At 40.5% G+C, this 24,277-nt stretch overlaps 1 protein-coding gene across 5 annotated transcripts in view; it reads right to left on the bottom strand.

The window, feature by feature from the left end:
• Window positions 1-4,106: 4,106 nt before the first annotated feature.
• eif4ba (eukaryotic translation initiation factor 4Ba) overlaps window positions 4,107-24,277 on the bottom strand; it is a 34,678-nt gene continuing 14,507 nt past the window's right edge. For 3 of the 5 annotated variants that reach the window (XM_051662300.1, XM_051662298.1, XM_051662295.1), the window contains 8 exons: window positions 20,788-20,940; window positions 20,445-20,685; window positions 14,549-14,637; window positions 14,127-14,370; window positions 13,920-13,957; window positions 13,303-13,432; window positions 8,231-8,303; window positions 4,107-5,021 (listed from right to left, as the gene is read on the bottom strand). In XM_051662300.1, the coding sequence (XP_051518260.1) occupies window positions 4,944-5,021; window positions 8,231-8,303; window positions 13,303-13,432; window positions 13,920-13,957; window positions 14,127-14,370; window positions 14,549-14,637; window positions 20,445-20,685; window positions 20,788-20,940 (1,046 nt within the window). In that variant the 3' untranslated portion in view covers window positions 4,107-4,943. The remainder of the gene's footprint in view (window positions 5,022-8,230; window positions 8,304-13,302; window positions 13,433-13,919; window positions 13,958-14,126; window positions 14,371-14,548; window positions 14,638-20,444; window positions 20,686-20,787; window positions 20,941-24,277) is intronic. The other 2 variants (XM_051662296.1, XM_051662299.1) reach the window with 2 other exon arrangements.

The following is a 24,277-nucleotide window of genomic DNA, read 5'->3' as shown; positions in this document are numbered from 1 at the left end:
CAGCCAATAAGTGCCCAACATAGATTGGAACTCCTTCAATACTGTTTAAAATGCATCCCAGGGTGATACCTCAAGAAGTTGGTTGAGAAAATGTCAAGAGTACATGTCGCAAATTCTAGGCAAAGGGTGACTACTTTGAAGATGCTAAAATATAACACAGTTTTGATTTATTTTGGATTTTGTTTAGTCACAACATAATTCCCATAGTTCCATTTATGTTATTCCATAGTTGTGATGACTTTACTATTATTCTAGAACGTGAAAAAATTATAATAAAGAACGAGTAAGTGTTTCAAAACTTTTGACCGGTAGTGTGTGTATATATATATATATATATATATATATATATATATATATAACACAGATGAACCAAAATATTATGGCCACTCACAGGTGAAGAGAATAACATTGATCATCTCCTAACAAGGCCACATGTCAAGGTCTGGGTAGTTTAGATGGTAAGCGAACAATCATTTATCATAGTCAACGTGTTGAATGCATAAGAAATTAGCAGGAGTAAAGACCTGAGTGACTTCGACAATGGCCAAATCGTTATGGCCAGATGACTGGGTCAAAGGCTTGTGGGGTGCTCCCAGTCAGCAGTAGTGAGTACCTACTGACAGTGGTCCGAGGATGGACAAACCACAAACTGGCGACAGTGTGTTGGGCGCCCAAGGCTCATCGATGCGCGAGGGCAACGAAGGCTATCCCGTCTGGTCTGTACCGACAGAAGGTCTACTGTGGCACAAGTCACAGAAAATTGTAATGATGGTTATGGGAGGAATGTGTCAACACAGTGCATCGCACCCTGCTGCATATGGGGCTGCGTAGCTGCGGACAGATTAGAGTGCCCATGATGACCACTGTCCACCGTTGAAAGAGTCTGCAATTGCCACACGAGTGTCGGAACTGGACCCTGGAGCAGCGGAAGAAGGTCGCCTGGTCCGATGAGTCCTGTTTTCTTTTACATCACGTGGACGGTCGTGTACATGTGTGCTGTTTACCTGGGGAAGTGATGGCACCAGGATGCACTATGGGAAAATGAAAAGCCGGTGGAGAGAGTGTGATGCTCTGGACAATGTTCTGCTGGGAAACCCTGGGTCCGGTCATTCATGTGGACGTCAATTTGACACGTGCCACCTACCTAAACATCGTTGCAGACCAGATACACCACTTCATGGCAACGGTATTCCCTGATGGCAGTGGCCTTTTTCAGAAGGATAATGTGCCCTACCACACTGCACACATTGTTCAGGAATGGTTTGAGGAACATGATAAAGAGCTTAAGGTGTTGCCCTGGCCTCCAGATTCCCCAGATCTCAATCCAAATGAGCAACTGTGGGATGTGCTGGACCAAAAAGTCCAATCCAAGGCGGCACCACCTCACAACTTACATGACTTGAAGGATCTGCTGTCTTCGTGCCAGACACCACAGGACATCTAAGGGGTCTTGTAGAGTCCATGCCTCGGCGGTTTAGCACTGTTTTCGTGGCACTAAGAGGACCAACAGCATATTAGGCAGGTGGTCATTATGTTTTGGCTCATCAGCGTATATATAGTCAGCAGCACTGCAACACTTCACCATTAGTATCACTACGCTTCTATGTGTTCACAGCTTTCCAAGTAGTGGTGGGGATTCAAATTCATCATCATCATTTCGATTTCTTTTACCGATTTGTTCAGTGAAAATTTCTGAAGATTGCAAATTTACTCCAGTAGGTGGCAACAAATTAGCATCTTTTATGTTATGAGTGACTGTTTTAATCATTGACTCAACTGATTTGTTCAAGTCAGTCATGTACAAAACAACGAAAGTGAACGACAATGATTCGTTTACTTAAATTATTCCTTCAAAAACACTGATTAGTTTACGAACACCACTAGTTCAAAACAGAGTATTTTGAGCAATGCAGAGAGTGGCGTTGTCTTTGATGCTTTGACTACTTTTAATAAAAAAAATGCACTAACTGGATAATTTTTGTCTAATATTATTCACTTGTTTGTTAAACTTGTATATAAAGAATGTACGGAGCAACAGCACTCTTACTTGTGTGACATTATATCTATATTTGAGAGACTGGTGTTGGCCCACCTGAAGGACATCACTGGACCCTTTCTAGATCCCCTTCAATTTGCTTATCGAGCAAACAGGTCTGTGGATGATGCAGTCAACATGGGATTGCATCATATCCTGCAACATCTGGACAGATCAGGGACATATGCAAGGATCCTTTTTGTGGACTTCAGTTCGGCTTTCAACACCATCATCCCAGCTATTCTCCGGACTAAATTACACCAAATCTCTGTTCCCACGCTTATCTGTCAGTGGATTACCAGCTTTCTGACGGACAGGCAGCAGCTTGTGAGACAGGGGAAATTCACTTCCAGCACCTGTACAATCAGCACTGGTGCCCCCCAGGGATGTGTGCTTTCCCCACTACTCTTCTCCCTCTACACCAATGACTGCATTGCCAAGGACCCCTCTGTCAAGCTCCTGAAGTTTGCAGATGACGCCACTGTCATCGGCCTCATCCGAGATGACGATGAGTCTGCATACAGAAGGGAGGTTAAACAGCTGGCTGTCTGGTGCAGTCAAAACAACCTTGAGCTGAACACGCTCAAAACGGTGGAAATGATTGTGGACTGTAGGAGGAACCCCCCAACACTGACCCCCCTCACCATTCAAAAAAGCACTGTGGCAGCAGTGGAGTCATTCAGCTTCCTGGGCACTACCATCTCACAGGACCTGAAGTGGGAGACCCACACTGACTCCACTGTGAAAAAGGCCCAGCAGAGTTGAGGAAGTTCAACCTGCCACAGACGCTGCTGATACAGTTCTACTCAGCAGTCAATGAGTCTGTCCTCTGCACGTCAATAACTGTCTGGTTTGGTTTAGCTATGAAATCAGACATCAGAAGACTACAAAGGACAGTTCGGACTGCTGAGAGGATTATTGGTTGCCCCCTGCCCCCCCTTCAAGAACTATACTCTTCCAGAGTGAGGAAAAAGGCTGGAAAAATCACTCTGGACCCCACTCACCCTGCCCACTAACTTTTTGAACTGTTGCCTTCTGGCCGACGCTTCAGAGCTCTGAGCACCAGAACCGTCAGGCACAGGAACAGTTTTTTCCCCCAGGCTATCCATCTCATGAACAGTTAAAACTGCCCCTTTGAGCAATAATTAATGTGCAATACACAGCTTAGTCTTTTTATATTATCCAACACATCCTACCTCTTCTGCCATTACATTCCCTTGCACTGTATATAACCGATTTGTATTTAGATTTGCACTACGTATGTATATATTTGTCTATTGTTTATTCTATATATACTTTTTTCTTCTCAATATTTATCTATTTTTTATTAAATTTTAATTATTATTTAAAAGTCTTGCTGCTGTTTTTGTATTGTTGTACACTGGAAGCTCCTGTCACCAAGACAAATTCCTTGTATGTGTAAGCATACTTGGCAATAAAGCTCATTCTGATTCTGATATTAATAATGCATTATAAATAAATCCACAATGACAAAATATACTATTTAAATTTCCTGCAACACTGCAAGCCATGGTGCTTTGATATTTGTATTCTTTGTATTGCACAAGATGAATTGTCTCCGCATAAGATTGCGTGCCCACTCTCCCGCATGCACGTGTATAAATGGAAATGAATGACTCACAAAGTGTAATATGTCCATCTCTTAAAGCCGAAGTGTGTAATTTCTGCTCCTCTAGTGCCACCAAACGGAATAAATACATTTTGCTTTCAAAATAGCTTTCTGAATATGCCCTGCGTCTGTCGTTGATCAAACAAACAGATAGTCCCGCCTCCAACTCACACCATTAGTCAAGTCAATGTTGTGTCTCACGAGACTGGTCACTTAAATCAAACAGAGGAATTTTCATAGCGCCACAGAGACACTGTTTACAGCTTTCAAGAAAATGAACCTATACATGGCTTATTTATAGTTGTCTCTGCATATTAAGCTAGGATAAGAGAAAGTATTTTAACACAGAGAAAGTTACACACTTCAGCTTTAAATCTCTACCATTTATAAAACGACAGCCTTTTGGAATTTACTTAATTCACATCTTTATACAAAGCATAATTGTCTCAGTGTAGTCTTTTATTGTTTTTGTAGATGGTACACTTTAAATCAATAAGCAAGGCATGTCACTACCTTTAGATATATGCTCACCCCAAAGCAGCAGCAAACTCTGTTGTTGAAACATTGAAATTCAGAGGAATACTTTAATTCCTATTGCACATCAGTCCAAAGGAGTGGCTTTAAAAAAGTCCTTAAACGAAAAGTGAGAAGATGGGACACTCTTGCCTAAAGCAATGCAGAGAAACATCAAACTGAAACTAACAGGTTCAGATCCGTTGTTGGCCATTATCCAGCGACAGTTCTCCCTGAATACAAATCATCAGACCTGTTGGCCATTTAAGACATAAAATCAAGTTAGTGAAATTATTACCCCCTTTTTTTGACCAGAGATCTCAGCAAAGCAGCTGCTGTAAACATTCTTTCAGAAAGCTCAGGAAGCCCTAAAAGGTCAGGGAAAACATGTATCTTGTAGCACTTTTCCCAGTGATACTACATTTTTCTGCCATTCAACGTGCACGATTCACGAGAAATGCTCTCAACTTATGATGTATGCAAGAGAAGCAGCGACAATGCAATCATGTGTGTATTTCGTTTAACCCCATACATTTATTAGTTATAATTAATTCATTCAATCTTCCACACTCTCTCCTTCACTGTAAAACAAGTCCTGTATTTCCCCGCTAGGTTTCAGGTTCAGTCCTGTAAAAGAGGGTGGCTCTAAAATGTGTGTTTGCTCTCAGAGGGTGGATTTGGGTCCTTTAGAGCTACATGAAATAAAAGCTGTAGGTTTAATTTTGTAATTCTCTTGAACCATCATCAGCATAGTCCGTCCACCTTTTAGTATCCGCCCTCCTCCTCGTCTCTCTGCTCACCATCCATCAGCAAGGCTGCGTATTTACTGGCTGAGCTGAATGTCTGTTAAAACAAAAAGGGATAACGAGACGTAAGCAAAGCATGTTAGGTTTTTGAGGTCCGTATTAGCTCTTTGGTTTCAAGTGAACAGACTAATATTTGGATAGTGATCCAAATTAGGTGACTTTCATTTCAATTGTTCGACTGCTATGACAAAGGCTAGCTTCAAACTTTAAGGAATTAAGTTGACTGTGGTTATTGTTAGCACTGATTCTTGTGTACTTGGAAACAGGCTGCAGAACCCCAAAAATAAAAGTTTATGGACCAAAGAATTATTTTGGAAAATGTTCAAAGGTATTCACCTAGGTGTGAATGCAACCTCCTGATTTCAATTTCTCACAAAAGGTGTTTTTCCTTGCCTGTCACTTAATATGTCAACAGCTGTGAAACCTTGTAAAGGAGGTCTATAAAAAAAAAGAACCTCAGGACATATTAGTAATAATTTGTATAATAGCAATATATTTCTATATTAAAATCTTAACTTGCACGGACACTGCTATGCAGTCCAGTTAAACCAAGGAACTCTAAACCGATGAGCTTTTATTTTGGCAGACAACTGTAGAAAGACCTTTATAGCAGAGTTCACAACAGCTGTGTAATGTGCTCCTCCACTGACTATGTTTACATGGACACCAGAAAGTGGGTTATTGCGATAAAGCAGCATTGCAGTTTACATGCACTGGATAAGCGGTGTACTCTTTACTCCCGTATACATGCGGCTCAGTCAGTAAGCAGCTTTCTCCACAGCAACATGATTTCCCTGTGACGCTTGTGTACATAACAAACATGGCATCTGAGGAAGAATCGCTTTTCTTCCAAGATATTCAAGAGATGTTGCCGTGTTTGTTTCCATAACTTACTATTGCGACCTGCTACAGAATTGCGCTGCAATAGTTGGATTTCCCCTTTTAAATAAATCTAAGAGTGTATCCAATATATGAGCACATATGAGGGACCGTTGATATCTTACATTGGTGTGTATAAATGGGTATAGTTTATAGTGTATGTGCTTTTCCCACTGTCATCCCAGAAATGTTTAATTCTTTCTGCTTTGTTAACTTGCTGTTGCTCCATCTTATGACATTTGTTATCCGGTTTGTTTAAGCACATGCGCACTCTTCAAAAACCTGCTAGAATAGCGCTTATGTGTTTATATGACCACTTTAAGCTGCGTTCACTGGAAAAAACCTAGGTGTGTTAAACCGCTTCCTCTTAATTCCTTAAATGGCGTAAGGAAATCGCCATTCCTGTTTACACAACGTTTCAGAACACCGTTTACTGCAAAAACCCTGGAATAAAATGTTTTCTTAAGTGCATGTAAACAGGTTTTTGAAGAGTGCGCATGTGCGTGGAACAGACCAAAAAACAAACGTCATAGGATGGAGCCCAACAACAAGTCAACAAAGTGGAAAGTGTTCAGCATTTCTGGGACTACAGTGGGAAAAGCACACACACTATAAACTATACCCATTTATAAACATCACTGTAAAATATCAACAGTCCCTTAGGTTTGTATATATGCTCTCATACACTGAGGGAATCCCGGAGTTTTATGTAAAGGGAAACCCCACTATTGAAGCACTGCAGGTCCCGATTGAAAGTTAAGGAAACAAACACAGCAACATCTGTTTTGCTTCGCATTATTTCCAGATATTCCAGAGAATAAAATAGTTAAGTCTTCTCAGTTACCATGTTTGTTATTTACACAAGCGTCACAGGGAAATTACTTTGCTGTGGAGAAAGCTGCTTACTGACCGAGCCGCACGTATTTGGGAGTAAAGAGTACACCGCTTATCCAGAGCATGTAAACCAGAAAGCTGCTTTCTCACAATAACCTGCTTTCTGGTGTCCATGTAAACATAGACACTAACATCATTTCCTCCTCTGTGCACAAATATCCGGTGTCATGGTGTGTATTATTTGTTTTTGTATGTTTACTTGTAGCTGTCAGAAATATTTGGAATTACGCAAAAGTGAAATTGAAGCGAATCTGGAGCGCTTTAAATATAACATGCTCGGTGCACGTAAAAAAACAGAACTGAACTCAGAGCACAGCTGTCACTCTGAGCATGAGATGGAACTGTGGCGCCTGCACAGAATGGCTCTGTAACATTAAACACTGTGAACCTCACGCATGCTCTGAGAACGTGCATACAGACAGGACAGAGCAGCGCATATAAACTTTGAAGCAGGCAGAGTGTGCAGACTATTAATTTATTTAATTAAATCGCACATTGTCATATCTCGATTTGGACTTTATTTAGATAAATTGTGCAGCCCTACTAATGAACATGAAATAATGGCTTTTTAACACCTGGCTCATTTTAAGACGCCTTTCTAAGCTATGGTCAATCTGCCCCTTAAACTGGTTAATTCTGACTGCTGCAAAACTCTCTTCCAAAAAGAGATCCAACTCTTTTCCTACGCTTATTTAAAAAGGTCAGTCATGATGAACATACAGCTGGACCCTAACATAAAGGCAGACCTGGGGCCTGTATCATGAAGCTAGTTGAACAAACTCACAGTTACAGGATTGGATACAGGATCTTACTAGCTGTTTTATAGATAGCCTATAATTATGTAATGTTTATATTCTTATAGATATTTTATATTTTATGACTAGAGTCTGTAAATGAAAAACAATTATAGTGTATTTAAATTAAATAAAAGACGCACTCTGCCGAAAATATGTATTTACTCTCAAATAAGTAATTTATCATGAAGAGCTGATTTTGTGGATTTCTATGTTTTTCATTTAAAGTGCGCTTCAAGAGACACAGGGGAGTGACTTCATTGTGTCAGAGATGTCACTTTACTCACAGCTGATTGGTTCAGCATCTGTAAGCGGCCTGTTACCCAGAATAAAACCTGCTATGAAGGTTAGCCATGACTGTGGTGCGCAAGTTAACATGGCGTCCCACTTTCGTGGTACCTAAAACCCAGGGTTGACGCAAACTAAAATACCATACCTGGCTAGCCACGTAAACTGGCATTATGGAAAGGCCCCTGATGAGCCAAATAGTCTGACAATAACATTGCAATCTCCACTCTCCACACATGGACTATTGAAAGAAAACCACAACATAAACCCTTTAAATTAAAGGATATCTGAGAAAGAAGAAGAAGAAGAAAAAAAAAAACATGAAAGAATACAGGGGACCAAGGATCATGGGATTACACCCACAGAGTGTTAAGAGAGCTCTGTCACTCACAGGGCCGGACGGCTCCTCAAATTTCTTTGGCTCTGGTGCTGGTCTGAGATCTCGCTCTCTTCTTGCATCCTTTCTAAAAGCAACGCACAACAGAGGGAGACAGAGTCTCACATACACACCTACACTCATTAAAAAGACTCTGGAGCAGGGACGCAGATCCCAGGGGGGATGGGAGGACATGTCCCCCTCAACTTTAGGAAAAGATGTTCAATATTACAATCAATAATTGAACATATCCAGTTGAAATGAGATCTACACCCATGCTCTGGAGTCATCTTGCACCCTTTCTTTAGTTTCTGAGACCAAATGCATCTTTTCCAGAGATGTCCACATATTTGCAGAAGCAAACACTGCTAAACATGTCTGTCAAGGCTGTGCTTAAAAATTAAGCATTTGATTTAGCTAGTGATGAGCTGTACAAACAAAAACCGGGGTCAGTATACATTTTTAGTAACCCCTTTTTTTTTTTTTTCATGAGATCCACTTAAAATATAAGTATGGTTTTCAAAACAAATTAATTTTTTCCCCCTAATTTTGTCAATTTTCCACCCTCTGTCTGATCTTTAGAATTTAACCATTTGTTTTTTGTTTTGCTTATGTTAACGTCCTTCATTATAACAATTATTACAATTAGTAACACCTTTCATTATTAAAATTAATACATCATTACTCTATCCTTGTAAAACTAATTAAAAAAAGGTAAGTTTAATTCAAAATAGAAAAAAATTAAACACTCCTATTTATACACAAAAAAGGAGATTATAAATCCTAGTTACAGCTACACGATTTGAAGTCAGCGCCCTTCAACTCACGGTCTTGTTTTCCGTCGTGCTGCTGCGCACAATACACGACTGTTCACAATACTGACGTGCACAGAACGGGGACGCAAGCCCCTGCCCCTTTCGTTCACAAATCAAAAGGTGCCCTTTTAAGCGGAGGTGCCTTTAAGAGCGTGGAGATTTAAGCAGAGGTGTATTTACTACAGCACAATCCCACAATCCGGTCATATTCATTTATGTATATCAGAAACCATTTGATGCATGTTGTACATTTTACACCGTGAAAATAGCTTGTATTTGACAAACGTCAGAAAGATAACTGAGTAATATGTATTATGGTGTCAAAATAAAAGTTCCTTAAGAAATATGTATGAATAAATCTGGCGTCGTCCATGTTTCCTGTTCTTTCCAATAACAAAGCCCTTGAACGCAATGTTCTTGTAACTACCACTTCGGAAGTGTGAAGTAGGATAATTCCGATAGCACATTAAGGCAGCATAAGATGTGTTTGGGTGATCTGATCAGAAATGTACAAGCGAGACACATCACCATTACACCTTGGCCCGTATTCACAAAAAATCTTAAGGCTAAAAGTAGCTCCTAACACGGAAATTTAGGAGCAACTCTTAAAAATTAGGGGCGTGTCACTTCATTTTAGGACTAGTAATTTTTCATCTAAGAGAAATTCATGAAGCATTTTAACACTAAAATTAGCTCCTAAACCCATGACAGCTTAGAAGTCCTCCAGAGAACTTCGAAATCCCTAAGAGTGACTCACAAACTGTCATCCGTCAGCAGAATCATCTATCAAAATATATATGCTCTCTCCAGACTGCATATCATCCGACAATTCATAGGGATGCACGCTCGTTTCACTGAATCAACACATGAAGAAATTTTCATTAACTGAAAAAAAAATCTATATCTATCCATCTATCTATCCTATGTACTGCATTATATATATATATATAGTTTACTGCATTATATATATATATATATATATATATATATATAGTTTACATACACCTTAGCCAAATACATTTAATCTCAGTTTTTCACAATTCCTGACATTTAATCGTAGAAAGCATTCCCCGTCTTAGGTCAGTTAGGATCACTACTTTATTTTAAGAATGTGAAATGTCAGAATAATAGTACAGAGAATTCTTTTTTTTTTTCAGCTTTTATTTCTTTCATCACATTCCCAGTGGGTCAGAAGTTTACATACACTTTGTTAGTATTTGGTAGCTATAACAAGGTTAGGATTGGGAAAGGAGGCGGCGAGAACCGGCTTGACAATATAAATAAAGTTTAATGATAAACTTAAACAAAAACACACAAACATAAACATATACAGGGCAGCTGCCTGTAGCTCTCTCTCTCTGGAACCTTTATCCCTCTCGTCGGCTTAATTAGCCTGATTAGGGGCCGGGCGTGCGTCATCACGGCCCGGCCTCGCCCTCCTCCTTGCCACACTCCTCCCTCTTTTCCCTTTCTGGGGGGGGGGGGGGGGGGGGGAGTGTGCCCTTCCGGACCCGCCTGCTGGCAGGTCTTCCCCGTCTTCTCAGACCTGGGAGGGAGACAAGGAGAAGGAAAAACAACAACAACAAAAAAACGAGAGGGAAAGGCCAACACGGAGCAACAGCGGGAGAAAGAGAGGAGAGAGAAAAAACCCTAAAAAACGTACTCGCTGGTTCTCTGATACGCGGTAGCCTGGTCCTCAGTCACTCCTCCACCCTCTAGTGGATGACAGCCGCTTCTCTCTGGGTGGATAGGAGGCAGTCCTCCGGCCCCTGGTGGACGGAACGACCCGCCGCATTTTTGCGGCCGGTAGGGGTCTCCTCCGCCCCTGGCAATGGCCCTTCCTCTCCTTGCGGTCGGCGGTCGTTCCTCCGTTTTCAGGCAGCCGGGCTCCTCCGTCCCCCGGCGGATGGCCGCGGCTGCTCCTTTGGGGTGGATGGTAGTGGCGAGGACTCTACTATGGCGCATCCCTCCTCCTTCCCGGGCTTCGGCACCAATGTAACAAGGTTAGGATTGGGAAAGGAGGAGGCGAGAACCGGCTTGACAATATAAATAAATTTTCATGATAACCTTAAACAAAAACACACAAACATAAGGCAGCTGCCTGTAGCTCTCTCTCTCTCTGGAACTGCCGCCTCTGGCGGCTTTTATCACTCTCATCGGCTTAATTAGCCTGATTAGGGCAGGGCGTGCGTCATCACGGCCCGGCCCGCCCTCCTCCTTGCCACAGCAGCATTGCCTTTAAATTGTTTAACTTGGGTCAAACGTTTTGGGTAGCCTTCCACAAGCTTCTCACAATAAGTTGCTGGAATTTTGGCCCATTCCTCCAGACAGAGCTGGTGTTACTGAGTCAGGCTCGCACATGCTTTTTCAGTTCTACCCACAAATTTTCTATCGGATTGAGGTCAGGGATTTGTGATGGCCACTCCAATACCTTGACTTTGTTGTCCTTAAGCCATTTTGCCACAACTTTGGAGGTATGCTTGGGGTCATTGTCCATTTGGAAGACCCATTTGTGACCGAGCTTTAACTTCCTGGCTGATGTCTTGAGATGCTGCTTCAATATATCCACATAATTTTCCTTTCTCATGATGCCATCTATTTTGTGAAGTACACCAGTCCCTCCTGCAGCAAAGCACCCCCACAACATGATGCTGCCACCCCCATGCTTCATGGTTGGGATGGTGTTCTTCGGCTCGCAAGCCTCACCCTTTTTCCTCCAAACATATCGATGGTCATTATGGCTAAACAGTTCAATTTTTGTTTCACTAGACCAGAGGACATTTCTCCAAAAAGTAAGATCTGTGTTCCCATGTGCACTTGCAAACTGTAATCTGGCTTTTTTATGGCAGTTCTGGAGCAGTGGCTTCTTCTTCGCTGAGCAGCCTTTCAGGTTATGTCAATATAGGACTCATTTACTGTGGATATAGATACTTGTCTACCTGTTTCCTCCTGCATCTTCACAAGGTCCTTTGCTGTTGTTCTGGGATTGATTTGCACTTTTCGCATAAAACTATGTTCATCTCTAGGAGACAGAATGTGTCTCCTTCCCGAGCGGTATGATGGCTGTGTGGTCCCATGGTGTTTATACCTGCGTACTATTGTTTGTACAGATGAATGTGGTACCTTCAGGCATTTGGAAATTGCTCCCAAGAATGAACCAGACTTGTGGAGGTCCACAATTGTTTTTCTGAGGTCTTGGCTGATTTCTTTTGATTTTCCCATGATGTCAAGCAAAGAGGCACTGAGTTTGAAGGTAGGCCTTAAAATACATCCACAGGTACACCTCTAATTCAGTTCACCTCCTATCAGAAGCTAATTGGCTAATTGTCTAAAGGCTTGACATCATTTTATGGAATTTTCCAAGCTGCTTAAAGGCACAGTTAACTTAGTGAATGTAAACTTCTGACCCACTGGAATTGTGATATAGTCAATTAAAAGTGAAACAATCTGTCTGTAAACAATTGTTGGAAAAGTTACTCGTGTCATGCACAAAGTAGATGTCCTAAACGACTTGCCAAAACTATAGTTTGCTAATATCAAATCTGTGGATTGGTTAAAAAATGAGTTTTAATGACTTCAACCTAAGTGAATGTAAACTCCTGACTTCAACTGTATAACTTTGTTGAACTGCTTGCATTTTTAGCGACAAATACCTGATCCAATCGTCAGTGGTTCCCAACCATGTTCCTGGAGGCCCCCTCATCTCCCTTTTCTGACACACCCAATTCAGGTCTTGGAGTCTCTACTAACGAGCGGATGAGTTAAATCAGGTGTGTTTGATTAGGGATATATCCAAAATGTTTAGTGTTGGGGGGCCTCCAGTAACAGGGTTGGAAACCACTGGTCTAGATGTAGAACGATTTATTATCGATTAAATATTGAAAATTACTCAAAAGTTTATCATCGATATCGAAAACGCACTTTCTTCTATAAATATCGATAGCATTTTATCGCCCAGCCCTACGTCAAACTATTTCAAAAGATCAAGGAAAAGGATATGACCCTTTTAAGGAAGAACTGCTCCTTGCAAAAAAAAAATTTGAGTTTGGAAAGATGCAATTGGACACAGTATTCTAGAGGCCATTACAGACAAATTCCCATCTGTCCACCCATCACCCATTAAGAAACTAAAATACTATGAATAAGTCTCAAAAAAGCTAGAGATTTAAATTCTCAAGATGGCAAAGCACTGAATAAATCCTTACTGAGATACACTACTACACTCCTCTACACTCCACTTTTGAGCAGTAGGGTTGCAAAAGAGTGGTTAACCTGTCTGTCTCCTTCCTTCGGTCTCGGCTGGCTGCGTCTCCACGCCCCCTGCCTGCTCCAGAGCCTGAGGCCACACCACGACCCCGGGAGGAGCCCCGATCCTGGCGCACCCCATCTGCTTTTTTTTCATCTGCAAGGAGAGCCCAGTGTTCAGCAGTGGAGACTATGGACTGCTCTCTAAAGGAAGGAGCTCCATACAGCTGAACCCTAGAAAAATGTCTTATTTTGGAATGTTTTTTATAAAAGTTTTGTTTTCAGATGTTTTCAGGACATTTTTTCTAGCCCTGTTCAAGCTTTCAGAATAAACACAAAGCACCAATTCATCCTGACATCAATCCGTTGTGATGTTATGAGGGGTTTCCAGTTGTTTATGAAAATGGGATGTATGGACTGAATTAATCCAGAGTTGTTGTTGGTGGGACCAACTGGGCGGGAACATTGTCACCATTAAGGTTCTCTATGGTTTAGCGTACTCAATGGGCAAATGAAAGGGGCCCACCCATCAAGATTTTTGTCCCGGGTCCCGTGAATTTAAATAACGGCCCTGAATTTGTCATCTACACCTTCACCAGTATCACTTTCATACCTCAGTGGATTTGTACATCTAAAAGTCTTACCTTTACTTCTCTGGGGAACTTCAGCTGAGCTTGTTGAACTGAAAAATAAAGCATATTAAAAAAACTAAAGTCAGAAAAACTCTCAGAACTCTATAATTCTGTTTGTCTTATACTATTATAACACTGAAACAATCATAATAAAATAAATAAATAAATAAATAAGAATCATACCATATGTGTCTAATATAATTTAAATGAGACAGAAACCTTTTTGGAGGAGCACTGCTGCTGGGTGAGACAGCAGGTTTAGTGTCACTTTCACTGGATCCTGCACTCATGGTGCTTCTCTTTGCCCAAACGTTCTCCTTAGGTGGTGGAGCTGGAACAACCTTTAGTGGCAGACCCTCCTGCTTGGAGGAGGAAATCTGGCTTCCATGGCAGGGCGGCTCCTCATCACGGCTGAAAACCTCGTTTTCCACAGAACGTTCACTTTCCCTTCGCTTTCCCGGCCCTGACAAAGATGAAAGAATTATTGAAATCTGGTGAAGTGTTTTTGTAGATATTGATAATCACAGAATAATGGAAGATATATGCATTGTTTTTTAATTAAACTTCAGTACCCAAAAGACAAAGTCAGGTAATGTTTGGTTGCCTTCTCATGTGCAAAAGACAGGTCAGTGATCATTTACCCCTGCTTGATGTGTTTCCGGTTAGTGAAGACTCACTTCCTGTTCGTGAGCGCTCGGTTGCTTGGTCCTCACTACGCCAGCTGGGATGCCTGAGTGAGCATGAGTGTTCATAAAAAAAAAAAAATGAAAATACAGGAAAGTCACCATCTTTCATTTATCAGTCTGTCAGAACTGCTTTGACTTGTAGCATAACTTTATATTGGAGTTAGAGGCAACATCCATGATGACAAAGAGTCAAGAGATCAATTAGAAATTATTATTATTATTTATTTATTTTTTACACAATTTACATTATTTCACAATATTTATATATATTTTTTTAAATGAAAAACTGCCTTTATATTTTAGGACGGTGGTCCCTCGAAAGCGGATCCTAATTTCTGGGAGTCCTTGGCATGAAAGAGTTTACAACCCCCTTTTTCAGTCGACTGTCGTAAGTAGCACCCACTTACCAGAGTCAACATCACATTACTCAAATAATATTAATGAGCCAAGCCTGCACCACAGTAGGATTGGTTTAATGAAACCCAGGTACTGTATGACTGAACTTGAAATTGAACTGAAATTGAATGTGTTAATTTATAGGGCTGGGTATTGATACAGATTTCCCAGTTCGATTCTGATTCAAGCTCTCGATTCGGTATTGATTCATATGGGTAAAATAATGTCCCTTTTGCTTACATATGAAATAAATTCTCTCCCAGCTAATGCTGTTAATTATACATGGGACCTTCTAACTAGGTACATTAGGAAAATATTAATTGTATTAATTATGTTTTATTAGTTTTTCATCATTTTGGTCACATTTTAGCTTTTGTGAAAAGAACAAATCCTTGTATTCAATCAATAAATATGATATTATATTGCATATATTATATTTTGTTACATGTTTATTGTTTAATTGCATAATTTGTACTATTTACAAGTATTTTCATTGATTTGTTGAACACGTGCTAAAATCCGGCACTGTCTCTTTAAGAAAACCGTGAGCACATGTTAACGAGACTTGAATGGCTTTATCTCATCAGTGCTATGCTTGATTAGAAGCAAATGTTTATTTTTTGTTGTTTGTGATAAACAATTGACAGTAAAGAACAGAAAGGGTATTAAAGGGTTCATGAAGTGCTATTTTTATAATTTTATTATCTTCCCTGAGGTCCACTGATAATGTTATGAAAGTTTTTTTGCACCGAAACAGTCACAATTTAGTAATATATGATCATTTTCCACCCTATTTTTAGCCCTCTGTCTGAAACGCTCGGTTTTGGCCTAAGCATCTCCTTAAATCTTTAGCGTAAACAGCCACTGTTATGATTGGCTAACATCATGCAGCCCCTCAAATTCAGCAAACTCAATCGGAAGAACATTATAAAACAAAACTGCAAGGTTTACACATAACGCACATCCAGCACATTGCATTTGAATATGTTAAACTGTTCATCTCAAGCACAACTGTTAACAATCAGCACCATAAACTATCAAACAGTCATAAGATTTAAAATATTCATGAATGAAATGGTTTACTTATGTTTTTGAAGTGTTTTTAACTGTCCCATCCTTCAATAACAGTTCCTCTGCAAAGCTTGAATCGTAATTTGTCTGTTCACAAACAATCCATGCTGGCATGAACCGAAAAAACGCACATATATAGTCCAAAGAACGGTGAAATTATGCACATACTGAAGGAACACATCACCAGAAACACACCGAAATGGTCAAAGACGTCCATCGTCAAAGATGTCCTATGTTTACATACACCAACAATTAAAAATAGCGCAGCTGTGTGAAAGAACGCATCCATGACGTGTTTGTGCTCAAAGCAATACAGGCAGCAGCTGAAGGAGAGATAATTGCTTCGCCCTTTCAGAGTTGTAACTTGACACCGCGTCTTTTAAAAGCGGCACAATATATGTATCAAGTGGTCAAAGATGTCTGTCTAGAGCATGAATATATTCAAAAATAATCCAAAATAGTCCAGATGAGTCCTCTTAGATGTTATGTTTGGAATAGTTAGCCACGGAAGGCCTGCTCTCTTGACTTGAACTGCGCGCCAGTGGGCGGGTCCAAGGGTGCGATGACGCATGTTGTGGGATGTGTAAATACAAATGAGCAATGTTTTGTGATGCCACGAACAGACAGATTTCAAAATGAGACGTTTCAGCAGGCTGGCAACTATAAATGCTCTTTTTAGATTGGGGAGGAAGTTTTGAGAATTTACAGTGTGTTTTTATTGTACAGTTACCTCTTATATGTGTAAATATCAAGGAAAATGTGCTTCTCTATTTCATGACCCCTTTAAAAGAGACATTTTTCAATGACAAATGGGTCGCATGGATCTCATCTTTGGACACGCATTGCACAGAACAACTTTTACTCTCAACACGTAGTGAAAGACTGTCTCTGCTGAATACTCCACCACTATATGGTGAGTGAAATCTGAATATATACCAGCCAGTTGCCAAATATATACATTTTTAGTCGCAAAGTGTGAAATTTGGTTGCAAATGCAAGTGATTTCCTTTATTGTATAGAGCAGGAGTGTCAAACTCAGTTCCAGTAGGGCCACAGTCCAGCAGAGTTTAGCTCCAACCCTAATTAAACACACCTGAAGCAGCTAATCAAGGTCTTCAGGAGTGCTTGAAGATTACAAGGAGGCATTTTGGAGTAGGGCTGGAACTAAACTCTGCAGGGCTGCAGCCCTCCGGGAACTGAGTTTGACACCCCTGGTATAGAGGGTTGTGCAAAGAGTAAAAGATCGATCGTGGGATTTAAGAATTAATATCGAGATCGTTTAATTGAAGACCACGATGCATCAGAAAATGTATCTTTTTACTCATCCCTATTCATTTAGTGCCATTAAATATATATATATATATATATATATATATATATATATATATATATATATATATACACACTATATTGCCAAAAGTATTCGCTCACCCATCCAAATAATGGAATTCAGGTGTTCCAATCACTTCCATGGCCACAGGTGTATAAAATGAAGCACCTAGGCATGCAGACTGCTTCTACAAACATTTGTGAAAGAATGGGCCGCTCTCAGGAGCTCAGTGAATTCCAGCGTGGTACTGTGATAGGATGCCACCTGTGCAACAAGTCCAGTCATGAAATTTCCTTGCTACTAAATATTCCACAGTCAACTGTCAGTGGTATTATAACAAAGTGGAAACGATTGGGAATGACAGCAACTCAGCCACGAAGTGGTAGGCCACATAAAATGACAGAGTGGGGTCAGCGGATGCTGAGGCGCATAGTGCGCGGAGGTCGCCAACATTCTGCAGAGTCAATCACTACAGACCTCCAAAGTTCATGTGGCCTTCAGATTAGCTCAAGAACAGTACGTAGAGAGCTTCATGGAATGGGTTTCCATGGCCGAGCAGCTGCATCCAAGCCATACATCACCAAGTGCAATGCAAAGCGTCGGATACAGTGGTGTAAAGCACACCGCCACTGGACTCTAGAGCAGTGGAGACACGTTCTCTGGAGTGACGAATCACGCTTCTCCATCTGGCAATCTGATGGACGAGTCTGGGTTTGGCAGTTGCCAGGAGAACGGTACTTGTCTGACTGCATTGTGCCAACTGTGAAGTTTGATGGAGGGGGGATTATGGTGTGGGGTTGTTTTTCAGGAGCTGGGCTTGGCCCCTTAGTTCCAGTGAAAGGAACACTGAATGCTTCAGCATACCAAGAGATTGTGGACAATTCCATGCTCCCAACTTTGTGGGAACAGTTTGGGGATGGCCCCTTCCTGTTCCAACATGACTGCGCACCAGTGCACAAAGCAAGGTCCATAAAGACATGGATGAGCGAGTTTGGTGTGGAAGAACTTGACTGGCCTGCACAGAGTCCTGACCTCAACCCGATAGAGCACCTTTGGGATGAATTAGAGCGAAGACTGCGAGCCAGGCCTTCTCGTCCAACATCAGTGTCTGACCTCACAAATGTGCTTCTGGAAGAATGGTCAAAAATTCCCATAAACACACTCCTAAACCTTGTGGAAAGCCTTCCCAGAAGAGTTTAAGCTGTTATAGCTGCAAAGGGTGGGTCGACGTCATATTAAACCCTATGGATTAAGAATGGGATGTCACTTAAGTTCATATGCGTCTAAAGGCAGATGAGCGAATACTTTTGGCAATATAGTATATATATATATATATATATATAAACTTGTTAAACAAATTAATGCAATTAATTATGCCCCCTGACCCAGTTGTAAATTCTTGACAGCTTCCTAAATATGCAGCATTTATGGCGCTGAAAGTGAGATGCTCTAAAGCGTTCGTCCTACACATATGTGCATTGACCGACAACAAAAATAGTGCATACGAAACGCAAGAGTCCTGTTAGAACAGGACAGATTCACAAACTCAACTGAAAATGTATTCTAGTGGACTGTAGGCCAGTGTTAGCTGGGCTCCAGCTGCAACTAAATGGTCGGGACCATTTTTCTCATGGGCACATCTACAGTTTGTTATAGGTTGCATTGGTGTGACTACAGTTTTGGCTCCCTCTCTCTCTCCCCGTTTATGCGCTGCTGTTTTCTGCAACCCAGCATGAAACTGCACACACATCAAAAGCCGAACGAAACAGCACTATCGGCTACCAAACCCATTATTATCAGCATGGCTTAATGGACAGAGCAGCACAAGCAAAGAGCAGGTGCGTTTACTCACGGAGCGCAGATCATTACAGCGTGGCGAGAACCAGTGAAAAGCACAGCGCAAGTCCCGGAAACCCATTTGAATTAGGTAAAGAATTCTCCAGTGTAAACCTCTATGAAAACCTTCGGTGAATAAACTAGTTCAAAACCACATTAAATGGCCCAACATTCTAAACAGCATTAACAAGATAATCAGGAGAAAACACTGTGATATGCACACACATAAAGACTTTTCACACATCACCACCCTTAAAAAAAAATTACCTTGAATTTACTATAGTAACCCTAACTGTATTAACTATCATACTTTAGGAAGAAATATATTCATAATAAATATTATCATATCACAACTACAGCTAAATTATATTTATAATAAGCTATATGGGAGTGAAGGAATATGTTTTTGTTACAAATATGAGAGTTTCTAAATGTTTACATTTTGTATTTATAGTTTTGAAATGTGTTTAAAGTACTGTAGTTTGTTTTTTAGAAATCATGTTACATCTAACCATGTTAGTGAAGATCCATGCTAGGTTTTATCTGTGGTTACCATGGTCTTGCTACAAATATCACAGTTAAAACTATAAAAACCTATAGTAACATTTTCACTTTTTATATTGTCTAATCAATGCTTTACTCGTCTGCATTAATAATGCAATATTTTTCATTATGATCTAAATTATTAATTATATTTAGAATTATTTGAATTATTATACATTATTTATTATATTAAATTATCTTTACTTTGGGGACTTTTATAAGAAAATACTAATATCTGCAATTAATTTGATTAATTAAATCAGAATTTATTTATTAATAATTTGATTAAAATTTTTATTCGATTGACAGCCCTAATAACATATTAAAAAACATCTAAAAACATAAAAAAAATAAAAAAAGGCTAGTCATAAAGAAGTGTCAAGAGCCACATATTACAGTATCAAGTGTTGAAGTCTATATGCCATTGTTTTATTTAATTCTTTATGAAAATGTTTTAAATAAAGGAGTGGAAAAATGAAACTGCTATCAAGAATAGTCAAGTTCCAATGGCACTGGCATCGACTTCTGAAATGCTGGCATCATGACAACTTAAGTCTTTAGATAGTTCACCTTTAGCAAAAAGCACACCTGCGATTATATACTTTATAAGAGATTATAAAAGTTTGTTGCTTTTTTTGACAATGCTCTGTGGAGTGTAATCTGTGTATGGTGTACCTCTCTCTGGGCTTGCGTTCAGGTCCTCTGTTCTTGTCCTCTTCCAGTTGCCTCTGCAGTCTCTCCTGCTCTTTCTTCAGTCTCTCCTCCACCTCTCTCTCTTTAGCGGCCGTGTCCACTGGTTTGGCACCTCCAAAGATGGATGCGGCTCGTCCTGATGGGGCTGATGGAGCGCTGCTCTGCTCTTCTTCTTTGGGAACACTGCGAGGCTTCAGATTCAGCTTGGGCCTCTGAAGGGGACCTGAACATGGATGCAGTACAGTCCATTTAAACCACCTGATAAGAGACTTCCACAGCATCTGTTACTGAAGTGACCCAGTCAATGGTTGAAACGTCAGCCCACCTCTGTCCTCACGCTTCTCTTCACGTCTCTCAAATCTGTCTTCACGGTCACCATAGCGATCTCCGCTGCCACGAAAGTCTTCCCGTCGGTCATCGTAGTCACGCCGAAAACCACTTCCAAAAGGCTTACGCCCCCCACTGCGAGAATCGTAGCCTGAAATAATGACAAAATATAAACAAACAAGTGGTCAAACCAATGTGAAGGTTTGGGAACCGAGAACCAGTTCTTGTTCAGAACCTTGTTCAGGTTCCTTTTTTTAATTTATTTTTTTTATAGTGGAACCATTCGATTTTCATGACTTTCGGTTCCGTTAACAGTTCTTGCGCGTTTAATTTTCAACTGATACGTGCCGAACACCATACTAAAATACTGTGACACTAGCTGCGTTTCCACTATCGGGCCAAATGAGGGTGTGCTAGAGTGTGCCAGGGCAAGTTGCGTTCCCACTGTCACTTCCAGGGCTTTATCGTGCCTCCTCGGGGCTTCCTTGGGGCCAATGGCCTTGGGCCACCAATTACCCTTGGGCCATAGAAGGCCAACTGGGGAATGAGGCAGGGTCAATGTGAAAGGCGGAGTTTCGCTGAGTAAGGTCAGAGGTTTCAGCACCAAGATACTCCTTTCCAATTTTTCATATCTAGCTACCAGCTTCACTTAACAGATGGAGAATCGTCAGTACAGGTCAGTAGATGAAATCAGGGCTCTTCATAATATTTGGGCTGATGAAAATGTGCAACATCAGATGGACAGCATCTGACGAACGAAGACGTGATTAAGTATATTGTTGCCGAACTTTCCAAGTTGTGTATCTAGCACAAACGTAATATGTTTTGGAAAAACAAAAAGAAATTGCGGGCACAGTACAAATCTGTGTTTATTTCGAGGGCTAGCTAGTCTCCAGAGTTTGATACCTCAGCTCGAGTTTCCCTCTTGCTTGTGAAATGGGCGGGGTGTGTGATACTGGCACCAGGGTGGCGTATTAAGGGCAGTTTTAGGGCAATGCTGTGGGGCTATTGGCCTGATGGTGGGAATGCAGATTGGTTTCGGTCTCGCTGCTCGAGGTCCGAGGCTATTGGCCCTGGCTGACCAGTTGATAGCTCTGGCTCGCACTGGCCAGATGGTGGAAAAGTGGCTAGTGTTTCCTGCAGCGCATTTCATCAGCTGCGCTGCCCCCTACTGAATCTACAGCATAAAACACGCAGCACACCCAGTGCATTCTGATTCCCGAACAAATGACTCTTATGAGCCGGTACTTTTGAATCTACAGCGTGAAACACGCAACGCATCCAATGTTACCTGATTCCCGAACGAGTGACTATAAGACCTCAATATACTTCCAGAAAAGTTCTTATTCGCTCTTCATTCAGAGGTAAAAAGAAGTTCTAAACAGCCGAGCAACGGTATACTGTTCCCGAACATTGAGACACCCGCCACACCGCTGTGGGAGGTGTTTGGAGGATCATTTAAATATGAGGACGCTACATGTAAAACCTTAACTAATGTGACATTAAAATGTGTTATCAATGACTTTAAGTAATTTACATTCTATGAGTAGAATTCACATGAGGTCAGTAAAAGAAACTGTTTTAACCACTCGATGATGATTTAAAGTAATATTTATGCAGAAGAAAATGTTTAATTTGTCTTGTTTACATTTTAAATTCATGGCGCTAATGTGCCTTACATGCTATACGTGGCCATAATACGCACTTTGTTATTGTAATTTATGATGACACTTATACTGCTGCAAGGATGAGTGTTTAAAAGTGTTACTGTGTAGAATACAGACAAAAGAATGATGATAGATGCATATCTTACTTTGGGCAGATGTCTAAATGGCTTTCACTGCAGATGGCACAAGAGTGAATGGGCACTTGAGAGTATTTGTGTAGATTTGATTCCTTTTGTAGACTAATTAAAAAAAAAAAAAAAAATATATATATATATATATATATATATATATATATATATATATATATATATATATATATACACACACACATCGCAGGACATGGTCTTGGTAAATTTCTCTACATGAACGATCATACAGATGCATGATGATGTGGACCAATGGCAGTAAGAAGGTGTTTAGCAGCCGGTTAGAAGTTTTCCTAAATGTTTGCCCAGGTGAGCTGTTACGAACCACCGAAATTAATGCAAAAACTCTGTATTTTTGGCCAGATTTTGTTCTAAATGACATCACACCCATTAGTTTTCATATGAAGTATATTTGGAAACAGTTTTGTAATATTTCGAAACATTTGACACTTCCAGTGTAGTCCGATTCAAAAACAAATGACTCTTATGAGTAGGTTCTTTTAGTGAACCAAAAAAACTTTACATCAGTCAGAGCGGTTACTGAATTAATCTTATACTGATGCGCAATTTATGAATGTCCAACTTAAAATGAAATTAGAACTGTTGAAATCTCACAAGCATGAATAAAAATATTAGATTACATAACACAGTCTAAACTGTCTCTGGAAATGTTAATGTGTTTATTTAATGTTGTACTTCAGACCTGTGAGACTTTAATCAGGCAGTGCAGTTATATGACAGTGGGAAGTTAAAGATACACATGAGCGGGGGCCTAGGTAGCTCAGTAAGTATTGACGCTGACTACCACCCCTGGAGTCGCAAGTTCAAATCCAGGGTGTGTTGAGTTACTCCAGCCAGGTCTCCTAAGCAACCAAATTGGCCCGGTTGCTAAGGAGGGTAGAGTCACATGGGGTAACCTCCTCATGGTCTCGATTAGTGGTTCTCGCTCTCAATGGGGCACGTGGTAAGTTGTGCGTGGATTGTGGAAAGTAGCATGAGTCTCCACATGCTGCGAGTCTCCGCGGTGTCATGCACAATGAGCCACGTGATAAGATGCACGGATTGACGGTCTCAGAAGCGAAGGCAACCGAGACTTGTCCTCGGCCACCCGGACTGAGGTGCGTAACCGCGCCACCACGAGGACCTACTAAGTAGTGGGAATTGGGCATTCCAAATTGCGAGAAAAGGGGATTAAAAAAAAAAAAAAAAAAAGATACACATGAGATTTGTACTAACCAGTGGATGAATAAAATAACATAATAATGCAAATGTCATCACATTTCTTGTTTGTTTAGAATTTTTATTTATAAAAAGTCTGCAAGCATGCCTTTCACATGAATTGTTTTAAATTTATTTCTGATTTCTTATATCTGCTCTGTAGAAATCAGAATCTCATGATCTCATCATTTGGCAACAGGCAGTAAATGCAATAAGAATTGTATTTGTCATTTCAAAATTGTTCTTTCTGAAAAGTACTGAAAGAATCTATAAGAGGAACTGGAATTCTCATCCCTACTGATGCAGGGTTTTGACTGATGCTGATAGCGATATCTAGAGATACAGCTAGCTGATGCAAAACTGACAATAAACAAATTAATGATGGCAAATGAAATGTTTTATAGAAAATTGCTAAAAAATATTTATACAATATTTAGGTCTACTCAGAATTCAATCA

Source organism: Myxocyprinus asiaticus, chromosome 29, assembly GCF_019703515.2.
Source record: "Myxocyprinus asiaticus isolate MX2 ecotype Aquarium Trade chromosome 29, UBuf_Myxa_2, whole genome shotgun sequence".
In the NCBI taxonomy this organism is placed as follows: domain Eukaryota; kingdom Metazoa; phylum Chordata; class Actinopteri; order Cypriniformes; family Catostomidae; genus Myxocyprinus; species Myxocyprinus asiaticus.
This window is presented reverse-complemented; position numbering and strand designations above follow the sequence as displayed.